Source organism: Chionomys nivalis, chromosome 21, assembly GCF_950005125.1.
Source record: "Chionomys nivalis chromosome 21, mChiNiv1.1, whole genome shotgun sequence".
Lineage (NCBI taxonomy): Eukaryota > Metazoa > Chordata > Mammalia > Rodentia > Cricetidae > Chionomys > Chionomys nivalis.
This window is the reverse complement of record NC_080106.1, coordinates 12,691,978-12,717,184: the sequence shown is the minus strand read 5'-3', so window position 1 is coordinate 12,717,184 and position 25,207 is coordinate 12,691,978. Positions and strand designations below refer to the sequence as shown.

General features: G+C 46.6%; 1 protein-coding gene across 1 annotated transcript in view; it reads right to left on the bottom strand.

Moving 5' to 3' along the window:
* Cdyl2 (chromodomain Y like 2) overlaps positions 1–25,207 on the bottom strand; it is a 157,212-nt gene that overhangs the window by 38,245 nt on the left and 93,760 nt on the right. The window contains exon 2 of the mRNA XM_057754109.1: positions 12,398–12,977. Coding sequence (XP_057610092.1) covers positions 12,398–12,977 — 580 coding nt within the window. The remainder of the gene's footprint in view (positions 1–12,397; positions 12,978–25,207) is intronic.

The window sequence follows — 25,207 nt, the reverse complement described above, 5'->3', positions numbered from 1 at the left end:
ACATCTCCCTCCTGCTCGCGTTAGAGGTCTCATTTTCAATGGGGCTCCACGGTGACGTCTCCTATTCTCTCAGCAGTTCATCCACCCTGCTTTCCCAGCTACATCGTCCTCTGACTATTCAGCACACACACACAGTAAGAACCTACAGTGTCCTTGGCACCTGGAGTGCACTGATAATGTTGGGGCAGATGGGAAACCGCCCTCTGGACCCTGCAGTCAGATTCAGTTCTGTCCAGCAGGGCCCCCCTGTAATGATGCAACTACCCAAGCTGTTTTATAGGTAGCTGCTGGCCAGCAGTTCATTGAAAAGAATTAAATTTGTTAATTCTAATTAAGTGAATCTCAAGACACTTGTATCTGGTAGCTACCCTACTGGACAGACCAAGAGTAACACTGAGGTATAATCGCCATGCACATTGACCATACCTTGGCATAGCTATTTTGAATGTCTGACTGCCCACTTGTCCCGCAGGTGATGTCCCAAAGGCAAGAACTACCCATGTTTTAACCCATGTTTTCAGAACCAGCAGAGTCAAGAACAGAGAAGGATACAAATATTTGTCTAATAAATAAACTAATTTTGGAGTATAGTGGGGGGGGGAGTGGAAGCTCCTATCTCACAAAAGAGGGAAAGGTCAATGAGATGGCTAATTGGTAAAGTGCCTGCCTAGCATACATGAGGATCTGAGTTCCAATCCGCAGCACCCACTTAAAGAGCTGGGTATGGAGGTGCATGCCTGCTACCCCAGCACTGGGGCTGCAGAAACAGTAGCAGCCCTGGGTCCTGTTGGCCAGTCAGTCTAGATGAGCAGCTCAGTTCCAGGTTCAGTGAGAGGCCTTGAATGACTGAGGAAATTCCTGATGCTCACTTCTAGCCTCCACATGCATGCACACCCATACATACACATATAAAGGAAGCAGAGAACACAAGAGCATGAGTGAGAGACTGGAACTACTTGTAATGTGTCTCCTATGGCCACATATAAAGATGCCAGCACCAGGCTTGCTCCTTCCTACCGTTCTTCTTCCATCATCACCTCAGGAAACAGATGCAATCCATAGAGAGGAGAGAGCACCAGACCCAGGGTAGCTACAATCTGAGCATCTTTGCTGATGAACTGGGGTGATGTGGGATGGAGAAAATACAGTTTGAAACACAAGAGACCCATGTGGTCCCATAGCTGACCAAAGCCACCACCCTGGAGATGGAGGTGGCCAGATATTTCTAGCTGCAGTTCTCAGTAAAATCAAGTGCAAGTTACAAGGGAGAGCATTTCCAGGTCTGTGGCTGGCCCTTAGGAGGCCTGTTGTGTACAGTGGGCTGTGCTGAGGTGTTGTGGAAGAGAAGGACAGTGGAGTAAAGTCGGGTCCTGATCGTGTTCTGAAAACACATCAGAACACAGAGCAGGCTGAGCAGTTTCTACCTCAGAGTAGGGCAGGGGGGAGAAGGGGGAAGGAGAAGATGGGAGGGGAAGGGAGGAGCCAGAGCTGGAGCTGGAAAACCCCTCTGAGGGCTCCACCCACCATATCAGGGGAGTTCTGGATGCAGGGCTGGAGAGCTCTGTGTGCACCCGCAGGCCTGCACTTGCACCACAATCTTACTGCTGCTCGCTATACCAGCTACTAACGGTTCCCATGTGCAAACTCTCTGTCGCACCTACCATCCTCTGTCACACTGTAACCATGCCCTAAGAAAATCTACAGTGGATTTTGAGGAACTTGAGGCTCAAGATGGTTTAGAACTGCCAGGAGTGATGATTATATGCATTGTGCAATGTTTACTATCTGGTGTCTAAACGCCTTACCCAGCCAGCAAAGCATGAATCCAAAATGCAAACAGCCCGATGAAAAAGCCTGATACCACAGTATGGTGTGGAAGGTGGAGCCATTAGAGGGGTTTTCCAGCTCCAGCTCCTCCCCTCCCCTCCGCAAAAAAAACTGCATCTACAGGTCAAATAACTTCTCCCATATCAAACCACCAAGGCAATGCTGTCTCCATAAGCACCACTGTGCCAGAAGTTGGGCCCACGGCAGAATATTCCCTAAAATGTTCAATGTTGACAATGACCCTTTGAAACTCATTGGACAAAGGAAAGGGAACATTCAGTTGTTGTAAGACCCGCCACAAAATATTAGCTCTCTGTGATATGATACCATGGACGGGAAGAACCACGTGATCATGCAGGACACTCAAGAATAGAGGATGTGGGGACAAGGGCAGGTAAGTTTTGGCAGATGCTAACATGGCTTACTGTAGAGTGACTCCCAGGCCCACATGTGAAGCAGAAAGGACTTCGGGGTTTCTCTGATCTGCTAGATCCTTCCCTTCTTATTAGCTGTCTGCTGTGTTTCTTAAACACCTCCTAAGTGGGGAGCAGTGCTAGGTGCTGGAGATCCAGTCGTAAGTCAAATGGCAGACCACCCTGATCTAACAGGGGTTATTACTGAGCATGGAATTATACAATCACACAAGCAGTTTGGGCTTAACTATGAAATTCCCCCAACAGTCTGCTGTGTTGAGTGGTGCCAAGCTGCTGCCACTCTTCTGGAAGGTTCCTGAGACCTTAGGAGGTGAAGACTAGTTGAAGGAAGTGGGCCACTGAGGGCATAGTCCTCAAGGCTATTCCCGGTCCCCCAGTCCCTTCTTTCCTTTTGCAGCTTCCCGTCCATCAGGAGGCGAAAACTCCCTGTCTGCCATATGCTCCTATTGCTATTGATGATGTTTTCATCCACGTACATTGGGCCACTCATCCACAAACTGAACTTTCTGCAGTCACGAGTCAAAAATACATCCCTCCTCCATTAAGTGACTGTTCTCATGCATTTGGGCCCACTGACATAAAAGTAATTAGCATATAAATAATCAAGTTATGGGCATTGCAAAATGAGGTACATGTTGTCAATGAAGAACCTGAGGTTTCTATGCGTAGATAAATGAGAACTGAAATGACAGACAGTCAGGGAGGTTCCCATGGGAGTCGCTCCGAGGGAGACATGCAGGATGAGAGGCAGCCACTATGCAAAACAGGGGCTGGCACAGGGAAGGCCTGGAGGAACCATACATGCAGAACACAAAGATGGGCAGGTCTACAAACAGTTCTTAAGCCAGTGCTGACTGCATGACTCCCCCATGCAACCACACACTCTCTCTTGGTCTGAGCCCTTGTCACATTGCCAGGATTCTAGCCATCCTTGCCCTTTTCCTTGCTCATTCAATCAGCTTCAGCTCACATATAATCTCCTCCAAGAAGCCTCGTCCCCTAAGCTGGGTTTAATGTCCCTTCCCGCAGCTCCCACAGTTTCTTGCCCATGTTCCCCTTAATGAGGAAGGAAGGTACCACCTCTGTGTGTTTAACCTGTTAGATAGCGGGCACTTGGTATAAATGTGTTAGCTTAATACATGTAGGAATTAGTATGCACAATACATAAAATAATTTTAAAACAAAGAGGAAGATGCAAAGATCAAATTATAAAAAATTAGAATAGTGACAAAAAGAGTTAGCCATCAACAAACCTCTGTCACATGGCAGGTGATAGTCTAACAGCTTTCTATAAATTAATTCAATTAATCTTTTTGCCCCAACTTATGAAGCATTTCATCAGTGGGCCCAGAGAAGCAAGGCAATCTATCTGAGGTAGCAAGTGGATGGCTGACTGCCCAGCATAGTGTGTGCTGGCTGATGCCTATGCCTGGGCAGCTCCTGGGGCCAGAGACATGAGGGCGTGAAAAATACACTCTGGGGCTAAGAACCTAAAATTAAACAACTGAGCTTGGAAGAGCATTACGGAGACTGGCAGTGGCCAGGGTTGGCAAGAGTGTGTACCTTTGCATCAGCATGAGTGTCATCAAAGAGAGGGACAATTAAGTCCCTGCGCAGTGTAAAAAAAAAAAAAAAAAAAGCTCCATGGCTAAAAGGAAGAGAGTAGTTCTACATGTCCTTGCCCAAAAAGGGGGACAGGACTGGCTCAGAGTTGAGGAGGCAGCTTGTGATAGAACAAGGCACAAATGCCACTACTCAGATGTCACCTCAGGAAGGCCTTGAAGATGGTGATGACGGATGGATGGATGGATGGATGGATGGATGGATGGATGGATGGATGGATGGACGGTGAATGGGTGGGTGAATGGATGGATGGATGGATGGATGGATGGATGGAGCGATAGAGTCGGGCTCTGCTTCCTAGTTGCTGTGATAAAATGCTGACCAACAACAACTTGGGAAGAAAGGGTTTATTTGGCTTACATGTCAGAGTCAGTCATCGAGGGAAGTCAGGATAAGAACTTGAGGAACCTAGAGAGAGGAGTTGAGGTAGAGATCATGGAGAAATGCTGCTCACTGGCATGGTTCCCACGTCTTGCTTAACTAACTTTCCTATACAGCCCCGGCCCACCTGCCAAGGGATGGTACTACCCATAGTGGTCTGGGCCTACATCAGTTAGCAATTAAGGAAAATGCCCCACAGACCTAGCTGAGGGCTAATCTGATCCAGGCAATTCTTCAGTTGGGGCTCCCTCTTCTCAGATGATTCCAGGTTTGTGTCAAGCTGGCAGTTGAAGGTAACTATGACAGACGGTAAAGAGACAATAGCCAGGGAGAAAGAAAGGGGGTAGACAGACAGACAGAGAGAGAGAAGGAAGGAAGGAAGGAAGGAAGGAAGGAAGGAAGGAAGGAAGGAAGGAAGGAAGGAAGGAAGGAGAGATAGATGGTATATTGATGTGGGATTCCCCTCTGTATGCTGTCAATATGTTTTATTGCCATTGGTTAATAAAGAAACTGCTTTCAACCAATGGCTTAACAGAATAAAGCCAAACAGAAAATCCAAACTGAGATGTACAGGGAGAGTAGGTAGAGTCAGACGGAAGGCATGCGGCTGCCAAAGGAGAAAGACGTGAGCCTCCAGCCAGAACCTTACCAGTAGGCCACAATCCTCGTGGTAAAATACAAAATAATAGAAATGGGCTAATTTAAGATATAAGACCTAGGCAATAAGAAGCATGAGGTAATAGGCCAGGCGGTTTCTGTGTTATTATTTCAGGTCTGGGTGGTCAGGAAACGAACAAGCAGCCTCAGCATACAGTATATAGACAAATACATTGATGATGGGTAGATGAAAAGTAATGAGAGAAAGATGAATTGACAGATGCTAGATAGAAAGAAAGTAGATGGGCAGTATATGCCCAATGATAGAAACAATTCATGAATTACCAATCAATAGGTGATAAGTAAAAAATGTTATTATCTATTCTCATGACTCAATCAATCAACAACGGAGTAGCTACTTAATAACTATTACATATATGTGTATAAACTGCATAAAATAATGAATAATAAACCTAGAGAATAGTTCAGAAATCATGATAAAGGAACATTAATACCAACTACCTCTAAATAAAATTTGAGGAGGAATAAGAGGGAGATATGGACTTGGAATGTTTTATAACACATGTATTATTTTTGTAACTTAAAAAATAAAAAGAAAGGGGAGGGGGGAAGGAAAGAAAGAAAAACATACTACAAGGACTTATCTGTGCCACACTGGACAACTCATTTCTTCCCTCACTTGGAGTTACCGTGACTCTGTAAGTATAGTAAAAGATTATTTAAAAAAAAAAAAACAGAAATGCAGGGACAGTGAGAAGGCTCAGCAGGTAAAGGTGTCTGCTGTGCTGCCAAGACTTACGACCTGAGTTCAATCCTCAGGACTCACATTATGGAAAAAGAGAATCAAGTCCCTCCTGCAAGGTGTTCTCTGATCCCTCAGAAGTATGCCATAGCATACCTGAGCAGGCGTGCATGCACACAAACACACACCCACAGAGAAAGAGGAGAGAGAGAGAGAGAGAGAGAGAGAGAGAGAGAGAGAGAGAGAGAGAGAGAGAGAAGCAATTAAAATAAACGAACTGTTTTTTAAAAAAAAAAAAATTCTAGGTCATGTTTCCCTGGAGAAAGTCAGTTTGCCTCCTGGACTTGCCAGTGGTTAGGTTGCTCCTAGTTGGAGCTTTAGATTTTTCATTTCAGCCTGGTGCCCTCTGTGGGGTGTAGTAGCCAACTTGGACCAGGATTTAGCTTCACCACATAAAGGGCTAAAATGCATCCATTAGCACCAGCTACTTGCCATACAGTGAAGGGTAAACATAAACCCCTTAATCTTTCAGATTACCAGGATTGAAAATTCTCCCCCTCTGAACACCAAAAAGATCGGTCAAGGCTAGTTTCACATGTGTAGCTGGTACTGGACAAATGTAAAAAGAACAACTGTGGACCAGGTATCACAGGGAAGTCGAGGACCATCGCTGAAGATGCTCAGAGTCATCCTGCATCAGATGCCCCTATGCCTCTTTCAAGACAAGTCCCCCGCTCTGGGAAGTAATAGTAGCTGAGAGAACCAGAGTTCAAGATCAGAACAAAGAGAAGTGTCTAGATCAGTTTCGAGGAAGTGTTGGGGGAACTGAGAGAAGCCAAAGGGTTACTCAGGATGCTGACTACTATGCTCCAAGTGAGATCAACTTATAATTTTCCTTTCCCATCTCCCTGCCTGGTTTGGAAATCCACACTGTCTGAGACTCATCAGAGAAGCCTGGAGTGTGTTCTCTTTTCCAATTCTCTGCATGAGCGAGGGGCAGCCCACTCTAGAAGCCTCGCTTACAGTACTCATTCTAGAAATAAAGATGACACAACTATATTGGCCTTGTGTTCCCACCGGATTCTTCTGAGGGCTTTCTAAGAGTGAGTTCAGTCCTGGTAAGTTGTATTTGTTTTAGTTTGTGTGTATATGTGAAAGGGGGAGGGACAGATGGACAGATGTACAGAGAGACTCGTGTATCTCAGGCTGGCCCTGAGCTTGTCAAAGATGATCTTGAATTCCTGACCACCTTTCTCTACCTTCAGAGCACTACAATTACGGGCAGGCACTGCCACGTTTGCGGAGGCTCTAACTCAAGACTTCATGCATGCCAGGAATGCACTCTAAGAACTGGCCTTAAGTTGTATTTTTTTTAATAAAGTTAATCACTTTATCAAGGTTTGCAAATGTGAGTCAGAGAAGTAGATCTCACCCCTCTCCGACCCTGGTCAGAGTATGTTTGTGGGTAACCAGGGCTTACAAATTGCTTTCTCCACACCAAAGTCAAATGGGAAGTGCTTGAGGGATCAGCTCTGAGGTCCAGTTGCCTGGGTCTGACTCCTGATCCCAAACTGTGCACTTATAACCTCCATCTGCACTTTAATAGGACGGGTACACCAGCTGCCTCTCAGGACTGCCATGAGGATCCCAAAACATCCTTTGTAAATGCCATGTCTCAGGAGAGTCCCTTTATCCTACATCTCCCGTACCAAGTTCTCATCTCACACTTTAATGCTTCACAAAGGTAAAAGGAAATTTTCCAAGGGTAAGCATGCCTACTCTCCAGGGAGGCCACTGGCTTCCACAACCACCTATAGTTTCATCTGACCACCCACAGCTGATTGGTCAATGGTGGTGGTTCCCAAAGTGGGATTCTTGCGTCAACAGTACCACCTGGAACTTGTCGGAAACGTCTATGTTCTGGCTCCAGCCTACCCCAGGCTCTGACCCGCCCTCCAGGGTGCTAAGTCTGGCCCTGCCTTTGAGAGGTCCCAAGTTCTCCCCAAGCTGACACTCAGTGTGAATTGCTTTTGAAAAAAAAAAAAATTTGTATGCATCTCAGTTCTGCTCCACAGAAAAGAAAGCAATAACCACAGTGGAGAGTGTGTAGGCTGAAATGAGCATTCTAGATGAGAAGGCTGGGATCCCTTCAAACCATCAATGAGAAGAAAAATGGCAAATGATGCCCCTCTGTGGAGGAGGACATGCGAGGGCAGGGACGAAACTGGGAACAGTGAATCATGCAAGGCTTGGGTGACAGACAGCCATCAAGACATGGGGGAAAGGATCCGTGGCGATCAAAGAATGGTGGGCATGGGAACTGAGGGTCCCTGAGCACTTGAAGAGTGATGAGTAGTTATGCTTTGCCCAAGGGCTCAAAGGGAATGAGGGTGCCTGACAGGGAATGTCCCCGAAGGTTAAAGCACAAGTTGGTCTATCAAAGAACCAGGCTGACTTTTGTGGACAATCAAAGACAAAGGAATTCTCCTGGGCATAGCAGGAGAGGGGGGCTCCCTAAGCAGCCAGCTTCTAGTCACAACTAAAGCCTGTCTTTCTTAAGAAAGAGGAGGGAGGGCCAGAGAAAGTCAAAGAGAGAGAGAGAGAGAGAGAGAGAGAGAGAGAGAGAGAGAGAGAGAGAGAGAGAGAATCCTTGTCGGAAGTGCACAGGCAAGGAAGAGACCTTTATAAAGCCACGCTGTTACAAGTTTAAAATGTGAAGAACAGCTCCAGATCTAGCAGCGAGGGACCTATGAGCCATCGCTCACAACCACACATGTCCGCGGGGGCGGCCATCCACACTCAGCTATTAAAACTCATGGTTTAACAGGAGTGACTCACACCTGTCCCCGGTCCCCATTCATCAGATGGGGCGGAGCTCATTCTAACAAGCTCCCAAAGGGACACTGAGGCAGATGGTCCCTGAACCACAAAGTCATTTGTCACTACAGGAGAAGAATCAGAATAGAGACGGGGCACTGAGCCACGGCATATACATCACAACCTTCAGCAGGGAGAGGCGTGGTGTGAAACCAACATGTGCCACCCACTGAGGCCCTGGTTTTGGTTTGTCCCTATAGCATAAGGAAGTCCACAGTCAATGGGAAGTGTATTATATAAGCTACTTTTTTCTAAGTAGAACTTGTCACTTATAAGTAAGAACCATATAAGAATCAACACCCCATCCCAAAGCATTGCCGTGAGGTGCGGCCAGGAGCCCTCTGACCCTTTCTGCAGGGTAAAGGGGAGACTCCTGGTGCTGCAGCCCACCGGCTATAGGGCACAGGTCCTTGGTGTGAAGGCCCAGAAGGGAAATAGCCAATATCCGACCTAGATGTAGCTGTAGCCCTCAGGAAGGCTTCCCTCTGGCCAGACATATGAATGGAGATGCTGGGTCTCACTCCACCTCTAACTCCTTGCTGGAAAGACCCAGAATGACAACACTTCGTGTATGGGGTCTTGTCTACGAATCTCAGACTGCCCTCTTTGCAAGGGTTCTGCCTCCCCTTTCCCAAGTTCTTGACAAACCCAGATAATAAGCTAGTTGTAACAAAAGTATTAAAGGGTAATTGTGTCTGGGGCATTTCTCATACTCGTGACGACGGAAAACTTGTATGTAAATATGGCAAAGCCACTCCATGTCCTACACACGACTGTTTATGGAGTTAGCTCAGATCAACTCACAGCCAGAGGCCACCAGTGGAGCAGAGGGTAGATTGTAAGTCACAAAAGACGAACCCCTGAATCGTCTACTTCTCTCTACTCTAGCACCCAGCAGGGCACTGATCCTGAACAGATGCTCCAAGAATCAGAGCTGAATTAAGAAGTGCTGGTGCCTGATAGGAAACGACATCACCCTCTCATCCTGGTACGATGTCTGAATCACAGAAGTCACCAAGGCGCCTGGTAAGATCTGGTCTTCTGGACTCCATCCGAGACTCAGGACCTCAGATATTGTGGGTTCTGCCTGCATTTGTCGCAGGTACCCAGGGGATATTACACATAGGAAATATGAGACCAACAGCCTTCTCCTCATGGGAGCTTGGGGGCACCAACACAAAAGGATATAATTAAGCAAAAGGGTTTGGAACAGCCGCAAACACAATAGAGGTGGGCGGCTTCTTCCCCTCTGTTCCAGCTGGGGCCCTTGGATGTGTGGATGTACACTATCCGAGGAAGGTAGAGAGATAAGGGACCAAGGAGGAGGATGGTCCAGAATAGCTGCAAACGCCCAGAGACTTCAGAAGGTAGGCCACGCTAGTTTCCCAGATGATGGAGTGCCGGGCCCTGTTAGCCGGTCATCATTCAAGGAAGCTCAACCCAGAGCAAATGGCTAGTGGTTCCACTCCACTGGAGAAGGCAGCACAAGGCGGGAGAGACTCCCTCTGTGCTTCACACTGCTGTCTGGCAGTCAGTCAGTCCTCCCTCTTGCCCCTCCTTGCTCTTGGGGAAGCTGCAGGCCTGGTAGAGGGTATCAGTGGCTCAGCTGCTGGGTTCCCACCCAGGCTCCTGTGCCTGCTCCCGGAGAGCCTAAAAGGTTTCCCGTTGCCTCCCTTCCCGCATCGACAGGGGATCCTGCAACTGCTGGCAGCTGTCACGGGAACATCAAACGCGGGTGTTTATGCCAAGCCTCATTTACACAAGCTTCTTCTCCCCCCAGAGATGAATGTTTCAAACAAACAGCACTTCCATATGCTTGAGGCACAGCACAAGCAGCACTGGGGATCCCCAGACGGAAACATGAGTCAGGCTGGGGCAGACGCCTAAATAAATCGTGTTAGGGTGAAATTCCTCTCTGGAGCAGGAGGAATCCCGATGGAGCATGCTCAGAATGGTCCAGACCCCACACTTAGCATCATCCCTGATGAACTTGCCTCATGGTCCAGCCAGCTCCTGCATCACCCGCATCCCAGCAGCCCTGTTCACACGTGCACACACACACTCATGCCCCATTAGGGCCATCTGAGGGACCTACACATTGGGCACAGATTGCTGTGTGCTCAGAAAGTATTTCCTGAAGCCCCTGAGGCTTGGGAATCTGATCCCCCAAAGATGAAGATGCTGTCTGCAGGTATATACAAAGGTGTTTGAGAAAACAGGAGGCATGGAACGGGAACACACAGCTTGCCCAAGGACACAGGCCACTGAGGTCTCTGCTAAGGAGCCATCTGGCCACTGAGGAAGTCTCAGCATGGGAAGCTGAAGTCACCCAGGTCACGGCCTCCTCCTTTAATTCTGCTTCCGGAGACTGTAGGAGAGAGGAAATCGACCATCTAACGTGAGCCGCACAGTCTGCATTGCTTCCCAAACAGAGAAGAAAGGAGCAGGCACAGGATGGGGCTGTAACTGCATTTAGGGACCCACTAAGGTCTGGGTGTTGTGGTTCCTCCTCCCCTAAAAGTCGTATCTTGAAGCCTAATTCCCCATGCAGCAGTATCAAGAGGCAGAGTCTGTAGGAGAGGATACAGTCGTGAGAACTCTACTATCCTGAATGGGATTAATGACTTTATAAGAGAAGCTCCAGGCTAGTCTGGGCAACAGTGTGAATCCAAGGCAAGCCTGGTCTAAACATAGAGACTTTATAAAGAAATTAAACATAGAAGCATGAAAGGAGGTAGGCTATCATAACCACCAAATAAGCACACAGCTAGAAGCCATACTCCATCTACAAGGAACATCCCTCAGCAGTCCCAGCTGTTGCCTGCTCCATCTTGGACTTTCCAGTCCCTAGAACTGTGAAAATTAGGTTTCCATGGTGACCTAGTCTCGGTCATTTTGTGACAGCATCCTGACTACACTGAAGCAGGACACGATGAAGAAATGAAGTCCATCACTTATGTGAGAGACACCAGCAGGGTAGGCATCTCCCATCATGTATTGGGGTGGCGAGCTTCACCTGGAAATCTGGAAGGAAGAGGAACCCCCAGGTGGCCCCCTCTCTGGTCACTATAAGATCACAAGCAAGGCTGTGAGTGAGACCCACGGGAGGTGCTGGTCCTCTGGGGACGACCCCCGTGTTCCAGGATGTGAGAATTCTTGAGCTGCCTTCCGGGATGTAGATCTGGTGTGGTGGCCACGGCTGTGGGTGTCTGGCAGTGTATAAGGGATTCTCTTTCTCTCTTTCTGTATATAACAGCACAGGGGATTTGATGCCCCCAGCCCTCTTTACATTACAGGATCTCCTACTAAGTGGCTCAGGCTGGCCATGAACTCAATCTGTAGCCCAGAGCTACCTTAAACTTGCAAGCTTCCTTCTTCAGCATCCCATGTGGCTAGGATGGCAGGCCTAGCTGTAGTTAGGCCTTTGTAAGCCATCACAGGCCCCACCTGAGCATCTGTGGCTGGATATTCCCAAATGAAAAGGTATCTAATAACAGACATGGGTGTGAGGTCAAGTTTACACGGCCCTGATGTGAGAGACAAAGGTAGTATTAACAGTTGCTAAGAGTCAAAGACAGGAGGTGTGAATTATGCGTTTCCCTAGGTTGAAAGAAAAATCAGACCAAGGGACTAGAGAGGTAGCTTGGTTGGTAGAGTGCTTACTTAACATGCAATAATGCCCTGTGTTCCGCCTCTACCTAAGCCAAGATATAACAGTGTCTGCCTGTAGCGCCAAAACTCAGGAGGTAGAGGCGGGAGATAGGGAGGTTAAGGCCATTCTAGAATACTTAGTGAGTTTGAGGCCAACCTGGGCTACCTAAGATCCTATTTCAGACAACAACAAAACTGCTGGCGACAGCCAAAGCCAACCCCAAGAGAGAGAAAAGCCACAAACCGACTCCGTTCTCCACCAGCGCAGAGTGGGTCCCATCACAGTCACTGGCATCCTGTTCTCCAACCTGGTCACTCAAATCCAAATCCAGCTGATGGGACCCATTTCCAAAGTGCACCTCCTCCTTCTCAGAGCCAGCGTCTCCATTCTCCAAGCCATTATGAGCCTTCTTCATGGGCATGATTTGCAAGCCACTGGGAGTAGTCCTATAGGACACAGACTTAGTGGCCCCAGGGGCCTTCCCTGAAGACCCCTTCTTGGGCCTGGACAGGGGAGAGTTGATACGTTTCCGCTTGTGGGAAGCTGATTTGCTTTTCCCGGGCTCCAGGGGCCTGTGGGGGAGCCTCTCCACGGGTGGGCTGCGGGTGTCACGCAGGAGCTTGGAGGCTGCAGCCTGCTTTCCTGACTTCACTTTCTTGTCCTTGGACACATGCAGCCCATTGAACTCGTCAATAAACTCCTCGCAGTGCAGGAGGTGATGCTCTGGCTCCCAAGTGTCCTCGGAGCTGCCGTAGCCTTTCCATCGGATGAGATATTCCCATTTCCCCTTCTTGTTCTTCCTCTTGTCCACAATCCTTTCGACCTGAGAAGGCAAGACAAGAGAGTGAGAAGCAGGACATCGCCATCCTTGTTCCAAAGTGCCTCAGGCCATCTTAGGTCCAGCTACAGATGGACAGGCAGACACTGAGTCCCCGCGAACATCGGCTGGAAGAGCCCCCCAACACCCACGCTAGAGCTTTTAGAGTGGAAAATTATTAACAGTAAAGCTTGCCTGATCCTCTGCACACATGTCAAGGCCATGCACTGGAGAAGCTTTAAGACAGACAAGGATGCAAATGTAGAAATGAAGCCGTGTGGAGCTTTGGTTGAGAAATTGGATGTGGCACGTGACATGCAATATTGGACCTCCCAGATGACTTGGCTTTCAATGAGAGCCTTGGGTTCAGGTTTATAGAAAAAACTGTCCCATGCACTGTGAAAAACACTTACACTTTATCTGGGTGGCTATCAACCTTACAAAGTCATAAAACAAACTGCACAGCCTTTGCTCTCTGAGGCTCCGGTACTTGCTATTTTGAGTAAGGGTCTTCGATCCAGTCAATCCCAGGCATCAAATGCTAGGGAGAGAGCTGGCTTGTTTGAGAACGTGGCTGAAAGGCTGGGGGTTTAGTCTAGCTGCAGAACACCTGCCATGCAGACAAGAGGCCCTGGGTTGGACTCCATAGCCCTGACCCTCCTACTCATAACTAAAGCATCACAGTCATGATGTTCCATGGTGCCTCTTCAGGCTATACCCCACAGGTAGCATCCTGCATCAGCCCTCACTCCCTTTTGTTGAGATAGCACTATGGGGTTTGCCTAGAGATTCTTGTTTTCGGGGTTGCAAAGCAGACTTTGAAAGATCCATCTGATGAGGATTTCTACTCTTAAAAAATAAGTAATATTAATTGAGCAATAATACATATGGCATCATATTAATTTATCTTTGTGATTTCATTGCTATTTTTATATAATAAATCTTTTTTAAAAGATTTTTTTATTTATACATATGTGTGGGGGTAGTGCATGTGTGGAGTACATGCAGAGGCTAGCGGAGGTGTGGCTGGAGCTGAAATCACAGGTAGGAGTGAGCAAACCAAACCTAGGTGTTAAGAACCAATGAGGACTACTGAGAACTGAAGAACAATGGCAATGGGTTCTTGATCCTATTGCACGTAATGGCTTTGTGGGAGCCCAGGTAGTTTGGATGCTCACCTTAATAGACCTGGATGGAGGTGGGTGGTCCTTGGACCTCCCACAGGGCAGAGAAACCTGCTTGCTCTTTGGGCTGAGGAGGAAGGAAGACTTGATTGGGGGAGGGGGAGGGAATGGGAGGTGGTGGCGGGGAAGAGGCAGAAATCTTTAATAATTAAATAAATTAATTAATAATAAAAAAAAAGAAAAAAAAACAAAACAAAAAAAAAAAGAACCAAACTCAGGTCCTCTGCAAGAGCATTACATGTGCTTTAAAGTGAAGGGTTGTTTTTATTAAAAAATTCGAACATTTATTTATTTATTTATTTATTTATTTATTATGTGGGGCGTGTACGCCACTCTGCACATGTGGCGATCAGAAGGTAGCCTGCAGGGATTAATTCTTCTTCCACCACGTGGGATCCAGGGACTCAAAGTTGAGTCATCAGATTTGGTGGCAAGTGCCTTTGCCTGCTGAGTCATCTCAAGGGACATAAGCCAGGGGTACTTTTTGAGCTCATTTACTATCCTTTCAACCTCATTATCCACTTGAATTTGGATTTGTCAGTGGCAGCTGGTCAAGGTGCAAAGAATGGGTGTCTACAGAGTACTCGGCTCTAAATGAGACTCCTGTATCATACTTCCTCCCCCTAAGGCTCAAGTGTCATCATGGAAGAGGGGGGGAGAAGTTAAGAGCCAGAGACTGGAGGAGAACTTGAGAGAAATAAAGTCCCCTGGACACGACTATTGGGGGAAGGGTTGTTTGTTTGTTCTGGCCACCCAGCCACAAAATAACCACTCAGAAACCATATTATTTGCAATACTGTTTGGCCAATAACTTAAGCATATTTCTGGCTAAACTGAACCCACTTCTATTATTCTGTATATCGCCACGTGGCTGTGGCTCACCAGCTAAAGTTCCCAGCATCTATCTCAGGCAGCAGATCCATGGCTTCCTCTAACTCCACCTTCCTCTTCTCATGCTATGGGCCAAAGCAGTTTTCTTTATTCATTGACCAATATAATCAACATGTAGACAGAAGGACCTCCCACACAACATGACGGAACCACCGAGCTCATGAATGCGTAGCAACTGTGACCGCCCACACAAAATCAAGTCAGTCGATACTCCAGCATGGAGACAGAGGAGGGGTCACAAGCATCCCCAAATGAGGGGCTGTTGACAGTTGACAGCTTCTGGGGAAGGGAGCTGGTTTTCCGCAAGGGTGTGACCCCTGGTAGGTTGACCCAACTCTAATGGAAGGCCCACACCCGTTTATATATAGGTAGCACAAACCGGACTCAGTAGGTTCTAAAACAGAGAGCAAAAGAGTACAAAGTTGGGAAGGATGGAAAATGGGAGGTAGATCTTGGAGGACTTAGGGGGAGAATCAGGGGTGTTCAAAATATATCTTATGATTGTATGAAATTTTCAAGAAATAATAAGCCGGGCGGTGGTGGCTCACACCTTTAATCCCAGCACTCGGGAGGCAGAGGCAGGCGGATCTCTGGGAGTTCGTGGCCAGCCTGGTCTACAAGAGCTAGTTCCAGGACAGGCTCCAAAACCGCAGAGAAACCCTGTCTCGAAAAACAAAAAAAAACAAAAAACAAAAAAAACAAAAAAAAACAAGAAATAATAAAAGTATATATCATTTTTAAAATGTGCTGGTGCATGCCTCGAGCCCCAGCCCTTGGGAAGTTGAGATGGGCAGATCTGTGGATTTGAGGCTGGCTTATTCTATATAAGGAGCTCTGTCCTTCAGCCCCCAGGCACTCAATTTTCATGAGAAATTTTAAAACACTACATTCAAACATATTTCTTTTGTTGTTGTTGCTTCCTTTGGTGCTACTGAAGACTGGACTCAGGACCCAGGACCTCGTGAAGGCTAAGTTAGCGCCCTCTCATGCAGCCACGCCCCTACTCTTCACCCATACATCAGTGTCCACACAATTCATTCCAGGATGAAAGTCCGATCCACTGGCACTGAATTACAAGCAAAGACAAGTACTCCTGAAACTTAGGAAAGAGAATACAGAGGGAGAGGGGGTGCAGGGAGCGTGATAATGGTTGTAAAGTACGAGATACAAGGGGCCCTGTGACTTTGCATGTTTACAGGTTGAAGTTTTGTGAATGGTGGTCATCTCCCTGGGTGGTGAACATATAACAGGGGCTATGGAAAGTAACGAGGTGACTTTTACTGCTCCGCCTTAATAAATCCGGATCTAGCTAGGTCACACCTCCTCGTCATAATACTGCCTCTCGGACAATTTTAACTGACTCCTTAATTGACTCATCTCTACTTGAATTCACCTCTTTCTATTACAATTTCCTCCCTTACAAGACTGTTTTAGATGCATTGCATAAATCACGCAAACTCAATAACAGTTCTTCTATTTTAAAATACACCTGGGACCAATTCATCCTGCCCCCAACCTGCGGGGTTAAAGGTGCAGCCTGTCAATCATAATAACACCTCAGGAAGCTGAGAGCCTGCAGGTTTGTTTCCTTTGAGGACATTGTGGGGAGAGACTCTGTGCAGTTGACAGAATAGGAAAAGGGAATAAGCAGCTTGGCAGTGTCTGGAATGGCAGCATGCCCAATGACACCCGCCTAGACTGTCACTAGCAAATACACAGCTCTTGGGAGCTAAGGGGTGTTTAACAGAATGGAGGTCTCTGCTCTAGAAAGTATGGGCTTAACTCCTGTAGTGAAGGGAGTCCTCCCCCAGATAAAGCAGAAGACAACGTTACACGGTGGGTGGATATGCAGGTGTGTGGGTTGATGGATGATAAGAGGATCATGACAGATGATGGACAAATAGATAAACAGATAGATGCAAGGGTGAATGAATGCATAGATGGATGGGGAGCTGGGGTAAATGATGGGTGGTTGGATAGATGATGAATGGGAAAGCATGATTAAATGAATGGATGATGGATAGAAGGGCAAATAGATGGATGCATGGGTGGATGAACTCAACTAACTCGAGATGACGCTACTGCAGGTGGGGACAGGGAGGTCCTCATGCAATCATTACCTGTGTCACGGTGACCCCAGGATGACTGTCCCATTAGGAATAATAATGATGGCAGTCCCAGGAATTATGTTAATCACGAATAAAGTATTCAGTCTCATTTCGGTGCCCACTCTTTCAGCAGGGCATCATTCTCACCACTTGCCAAGTGGGGAGACTGAGGCTCAGGGAAGATGGTGACTTCTTTGCACCACATATCCAACAGGTGGGGGTCAAGATTTGCCTCAGAGTGAAGTGTCAGGCTTTGTTGACTTCCCATGGGAAGCCTTACCCCTTCTGAGGAGTGGATGGGGGGTGTGGAGAGAAGGGTGGGACAGGAGGAGGGGAGGGAATGGGAATGGGGTTAGCTATGTAAAATGAGAAAAGATCATATTAAAAAATTCTTAATAAAAAAATATTTGAATTCAAGATCACTGGATTCCATAACCACACATGACCAGCAGGAAACTATCAGACAGGCATCAACTCTGTGGGCCATCAATATTCAGGGGGAGGTATGAAAAGGAAATCGCTTCACAGATAAGATTCACTGGATAGACCACTGTGAACAGAGACACACCATGTCCAGCAGAAAACCACAGGGCACAGAGAAGTGAGTGCTAGGTGATGTGTAAGATAGAGCAAGGGATGTGCCCTGGGGAGGAAGGTAAGAGGCCCGGGACAGACAAAGGCAGAGAGGCGAAGCTTCCTCAGATGAGTTTCTGGGAAGAAGGAGTTAGACAGGGCTAAAAGATGCTGAAAGGGAAGAGAGAATTCAGATCCAGGCGACGCCCACAAGTGGCCATGCCCCCTGCTTCCCAGCCTCCTCCTGGCAGACAAACACAATAGGAACAATGTCTGATATTTGTTTAGTCAGCCACTATTGTACACGACCTCAATGTATTAACTCAGTTCATCTTCAAAACGGCCCGGTGAGATCATTTTATTTTCTCTTTTATAGACGACAAAATGAATCTCCTGGAGATTAAGGACCATGCACAGGCCCCACCTCTGACGAGCATCAGAGAGCTCAGAAATGACCCACAGTACCTTGGCTTCAGGCTCCATCTTTTCAATGGATGCCTTATACACAACCCCCACTGTGTGTGGTGGGCCCCACCTGACAAGGCCAACAGAGGGGGTGTCTGCACCCTCAGAGCCCTTCTTTCTATGCGTGCCAAAGTTACCCACACACCTACAGCACCTTTACATGGTTAGATTCATGCATTCCAAGGTTACCCACACACCTGCAGCACCTTTGCATGGTTAGATTCGTGCATGCCAAGGTTACCCACACACCTGCAGCACCTTTGTATGGTTACATTAGCCTCCCAATCTTGACACTCCTGGGAATTTCCAGCACGCCCTGTCGTCCGCTCTTCCTAACCCTCAATCACTTTCCCCATCCTAAGTTTTCCGTTCAACCCTAGACCCCCAGAGAAAGCAGAAGAGAAAAGTATAATATCTCTGGTTCGCAGGATCCCCTACCAAAGACTTCCCAGACTCTTGACGCCATTGCTTTCCTGTGCTCGGGATTGGCCTTGGCCTCTGAGAGCAAAGCACAGGGTTGACAAAAGAATAAAGGGTGGCGTCCCTGCCTAAGGGACATCACCAGCGTAGCCATCCCTGGATAAAATTATAGCTCATTCCCTCGATCCCACAAGTGGAGAATCCCTTGGTTCTCTCTTTTGCATTTTTGTATTTTTAAATCACATTTAAATACGTTAGAGACCATTATGCTATTTTTAAACAAAGTGCTTTTGAGGGTCTCCTAACCTCTGTACCCCACCCCTGCTGGAGCCCCATTCCCGACTCTTTTCCCTCTTCTGTGTCCCACATGTCCCTCTGTCCACTCCCACACTTCCTTATCACTCCATCTCTGTCTGCTTTCCAGACATTTGGGATTTACCCACCCTTACCCATGATGACATAGAAGTATGGATATGCTATAGGCTAGGGTTTCCATACGGTGAAAAATATGCTGGTATTGTCTGGCTTAGTAACAGTCAGCTCAGCTCAATATTACTCTTACCAGAGCCATACGTTCTCCAGCAAAGTTCTTTATTTGCTTTTCTTTACAGCTGCATAATACTCCATCACATACACGGACCACACTGTCATTACCCATCCATCTGCTAATACATATGTTAATAACCATTTCCTATCTCTTATGAACATAGGAGCAATAAACATGGATGTGTAAGTGTCGTGTAGTAGGATGTTGAGTCCTCTGGTGATGTGCTTAGGAGTGGCATAGGTGGGTCATATGTTTATTTTATTTTCTTGAGAAATCTTCATACTGATTTCCATATGGCTATAATAATTCGCCATCCTGCCAGCAGTGATTAAGAGCTCCTCTTTCCCAGCATGGACCTCTCTTTTTGAATCCTGTCAATATTCTGAGACAGCTAGCTCCCTCGGGGTACAAAGCTTTTCAGTTAAGAAAGGACATGGAAAGTTCTGGAAGCAACTGCCCACCTTGGTGTGTCAGGTATCCCAGGTAGAGAGAAAGGCAAGAAGAATGTGGTCTGTCCAGCAACACCACCTTGGGGAGATGGCTGCTAGGTCAAGACACTTGACCCAGATCCAAGTAAATCAAACTTGTTTCCAGGTGAGGTCTGACCTGGGAATTTTGGGGCAACCAAGTGATAAAGGTGATCAAGAGGGGTCTCCACAATCGCCTACAGGAACCCCACCCCTACAGAAGCCTGACTTTGACCAGGAACACACAAAGCCATAGAAATGTCTACAACATGAACATGGGCACTATCCAAACCCTCCAGAAAGCTACATTAATGAGACATCCCACTGTATGCTTTCAGGGGGTATGGGCGGTGCTTCCATTACTGTAGAAAATAAGACCCCTGTATTCAAAAGGAGCAGATGATAACATGAAGATGACAGACTGAGAAGGAAAGTGACACGAAGGAAGAGCCACTTACATGAACAAAGAGGTGGGTGACTTGGATGGGAAAAGCCAGAGAAGGTAGATAATCTCACAGGAGCCAGGAAGGACCAGAATCAAGCAGTAAACCAATGGACGGCATCGGCCGCAGCCTCACCTGTCTCCCCAGGATGGCAGTGGGGACAGTCACTGATTTTTAAAGGAAGTATCAATGAAAATGGGGATAGGCATCCAGAAGAGGTTACAGAGGTCCAACCAACATTAGTGGGGGTAAATGGGACAGAAATGCTAATCAAAGCATAGGAGGGAAAAAAATCTCTGTGTCAGAGTCTACAAGTCGATAAATGTGCTCAGTGGTGGTGGAAAGGGTGGGGGAGAAATGTAAAGACTGTTTCTCACCTCACTAAACATCGTTTCAAAAGTTAAATCCTGTTCTGACACACGACAATCCTCCTCCATCCAGAAGAGCAACTTCGGGAAATATTAAAATACAATATACAATGAAGAAACAAATACCAGGCCATGGAGATTGCTGCCGAATATTCCTTTACACTGTGTGGAGATGTGTCACTGTGGCTGGTTTAATAAAGAGATGCACGGCTAACAGACAGGCAGAAGAGTTTAGGCAGGACTTTTGGGGACAGGGAGGTCTTAGGGAAGAAGAAAGGAGGAGTTGCTAGCTGGGGAGGGAGCAAGACGTGCGGGAGGAGAGGTAAAAGCCACAGGTCACGTGACAGCACACAGATGAATAGAAATGGGCTAAGTTGTAAGTTGTTAGAAACAAGCCTAAGCCATAGGCTGAGCTTTTATAATTGATAATAAGTCTCTGTGTCATGATTTGGAAGCTGATGGTCCAAAATAAAAAAAGCCTGTTACAGGAGATATCTCAGTAGACAAAGCATTTGTTATGCAGCTCAAGGATATGGCTTTGGATTCCCAGCACTGATATAAAGCCAGTTTCCAGGTGTGATGGAACACACCTGTAACCCCAGTTCTATGAGGTAAAGGGGGAGAGGCAGAGGAATCCCAGGGCTCGCTGCATAACCTGTTGAGCCAAAAGGATAAGCTCCAGGTTCAGTGAGAGAACATGTCTCCAAAAAAAATGGGGGGTGAAGAGTCATGTACAAAGACAGTCAGCATCGATCTCTGGCAACCATACTCATGTGTACACACTCACACACACATGTACAAGCACACACACACACAGACACAGGCACCTGCACAGATGGAAACCAACACTGTGAACTGTAATACTCTTAACTACTGACTGAGGAGTCTTCTGAGGCAAAGAGGGAGAATCTTGTCTCCTGTTTTAGGGAGCAAAGTACAAATTACCCACTTTCAAAATCATGGCTCAAACTTATGCTTCAAAAACTGACTTACAGTTGTAAGATTGTGAAATCTTACAACTTCACAAGGTCGGGAGGGGCAGCAAGACCAAGCCAAGGCAAATGACTTGAGCTCAATCCCTGGAACCCACATAAGAGGAGAGAACTGACTTCTGCAAGTTGTCCTCTGATCTCCATGTATACACACACACACACACACACACAGACACACACACAGACACACACACACCTCAAGAAGGTACAGTAAGGAAATGTCCTCCTGTGCTCTCTTGCTGTGATAAACACCATGACCAATATCAACCTAGAGAAAGAAAGGGTTTATTTCATTTTAGAACTCCCAGGTTGCAATCCGCTGAGAGACTTCAGGGCAGGAACTAAAGGCAGGAGCCTGGAGCTGAAGGCAGGAACTAAGGTCATAGAGAAATGCTACTCACTAGATTGCTCACCATGGCTTACAGTACCACCTCCCCCGATAACAGTAGGCTGGACCCATCCAGATCAATCATTAACCAAAGAACTGACCCCATAGACTTGTAACAGGCAATCTGATAGAGGCACTTCCTCAACTGAGGATCCCTCTTCCCCAAAGATTTGTTTGTGTTGTGTTGAGAAAAACGCACAGCACAGGAGATATACATACATATATGTGGGCTGGTGAGAAACAAGAAGATTCAGTAAGACTCTAGAATGCAGCCTAATAAGCTTGCAAATATTTTGAAAAAAAAAAAAACAGGGGGTCTCTGCCTTCAGGAAAAACAAATATATCCCCAAAATGACGAGAACAATCATAGTATTTTTCTCTGGAGCAGACAGAAAACTGAACAAGGAAATACTTTTGAAAGTGAATAAATGGTATTATATCCACGCAGGGGACACTTCGCAAAGACAAGAAAATTGAGAAGCGCAGGTTCTCGGAGCATGTGCAAAGGCGGTACACTGATTCCGAGAGGCACACCTGAGAGACTGGGTACCAGGTAAAACTCAGCCCTGGGACCAAAGTCTCAGTGAGGACAGAGTGGGGCAGGTGGAAGAGCACGACAGAGGCAGGGACAAGAGCCACCAGATAAGTTTCTGAGATATAGAAAGAGTCTCCAATTTAAGCACAGTGGTGAGACAGACACCTGTCAGTCACTCTAACAGTTAAAACAGGTTTCCTGAAGGTGAAGACCCACAGATGTGGAAAGAGGAAATAGGCATCTTAAATCAAATAATACAAATGGTACAAAAACAACCTTAAAAGCAAAATAACATTAAGAAATAGGAGCCAGGGGAGAAAAGTTAAAAAAAAAAAAAAAAAGGAGAAATGAGATTAAATATAACGCCCACCAAAAATAATCAAACCTGTATGTACATACTTATGATGGCATTGTTTATAACTGCCCCGATCTCGAATTAGCAGCAATCCTTCAGCAAGGAAGCAGATACACAAATTGAAGGGAATTCATAGAACTAACCGCCACTCAGAAATGAAAGGCAGCAAGCCACTGAGTCTCACAGCAGCCAGAGTCAATCTTAAATTCATTGTACACAATGGTAGAAGATGGACTCAAAGGGCTATGACTATTATGTAGTTCCATTTGTATGACATCCTGGGAGAAACGAAAACCACAGAGATGGGGAGATCTGTGGGTGTCAGAAGCCACTGTGGAGGGATGATTGCACAAAGCTACACAAGGGGGTTTTTTATGTGATGGAAATGCCTTACAGGACGGTGGCAGTGATCGTGTGACTCTACGCAGGTGTCAAAGCCAACACAACTATGTATAGACCACAAAGTGACCTTTAATATACATATTTTGAAAAAAATAGCTGAGGGTGGGCTGTGAAGATAATTAGTTGACATGTTTGCCACACAAGTTTAAGGACCTAACCTTGCATTCCTAGAATCCACATAAACCCATACACAGTGAGCTGGGGAGGTGGAGACAGGGGCTTGCTGGCCTGCCGGTCTAGCCAAACGTCAGTCGGCTCTAGGTTCACTGAGAGATCCTGTCTCAAAAATATAAGGAGAAACATGATAGAGGCAAGCACCTGCCACTGAGCCCTGCCTGCACACACAAATCAGTCAGAATGCCAGGGGACCTAGGACGGAACGATGCCTGTGACAACCCTCACAGTGGCACAAAGATGTGATGGCATCTGAATGAAGGGGAGAGGGGAACGGAGCTGCCCACATAATTTCAAGAAAATAAAGCATTTTAACTGTAAAATACAGGCAAGGACCATACACAGGATTTGATACAAACAACATCCTCTAGTTGGTAAATTTGCTTCTCATACAGATACAAAAAAGATGGGGATACATTAATGTGTGTCTATGACACATATATGTTATATATGTGTTAGTATATGTTCACATACCTATAAACACACATAATGAGTGAATAAACCGGAGGCTTTAGGAGTCAGGTTCTCCACAGTCGATGAAGTCATATATAACACCTATAAATACATAAACATGCTTACCGGTGCCGTGGGTTGTGTGTCTCCTACACCCGAATTCTGAGAAGGGCTAGAAGCAGAGACACCCAGCAGCTGTAAACACACTCAGTATATCCATGATTCTCCAACAGAAGGAACCAGTGTCCCCCAGAGAATCCCCAGACAGGCTGTGCACAAAATGAACCTGGAGCAGAGTCCTGTGATGCCCACAATGATGGGAGAATGAAGGAGCAGCTGCCCATGCCCAGAGCTAGGACACTTTCAAGAACAACTACCATGGGTCATCCATTATGACCTCAAAGCACAGTAAATGTCTCTAGGTGTCTAGCACAAATAAATAATCTGTAGCTGGCAGAGTATGGCCTGGATATGGCTCAATGTTGGTTTAGAGAGATAAGATTTCATTGGCACACACCCATGCCCCTTCCTATATGCAATACCTGTGGTCCATACTACAAGCACAGGGGTGAGCTGCCATGACAGAGACTGAGCAGCATGAAAATCCAAAACCATTCACAACGCCATTATAGAAAGGTCTAGAATGAACGAACAAGGTGACAGAAGGAGAAATATTCTTTTTAGAATAATGCCAAATAATAAAAGTTTTTTTAAAAAGAAGATCAAAGAGCAAAGAGGTGGTTCAGCCAGTTAAAGAATGTGTCGCCCAGCCTGGGGATGTGAGCTTGATTTCCAGCACCCACGTAAAAGGAGAAGAGAACTAATGCCACAAGCTGGTTCCCCTCATCCATGTGTGCACCACCGTACACACACAAACATGCACATATACTCTTACACTTTTCATACACACACCATGCAGCACACACACACTCTCACACCCTCACACACACGTCATGCACACTCACACACCATACACTCACAAACACACCATGCAGCACACACACACTCTCACACCCTCACACACACGTCATGCACACTCACACACCATACACTCACAAACACACCATGCATCACACACATACTCTCACACCCTCACACACACGTCATGCACACTCTCACACACACCATGCACTCACACACACACTCTCACACCCTCACACTCACACACACACACTCTTACACACACTATGCACACTCACAAACACAGCAATAATTCTAAAATATTCTTAAAAGAAGAAGGAGAAAAGCCAAACTCACCAAGAGAGCACTGCTATCTGTAGCGGAGAAAGCTCCTGGAGAACCAGGAAGTGCACATACCTTTAAAGAGTCTCTTCCAACACGTTTAACTCCTGAGCTGATCTAATAGAGAGGGGCTGGTTCCCCATCCTTCAGGAAGAGGGACATAATTCCTCTATCTCACAGGAAATATTGGGAAACTAAGCGGGTAAACCACGAGACTCTACTCAGTGAT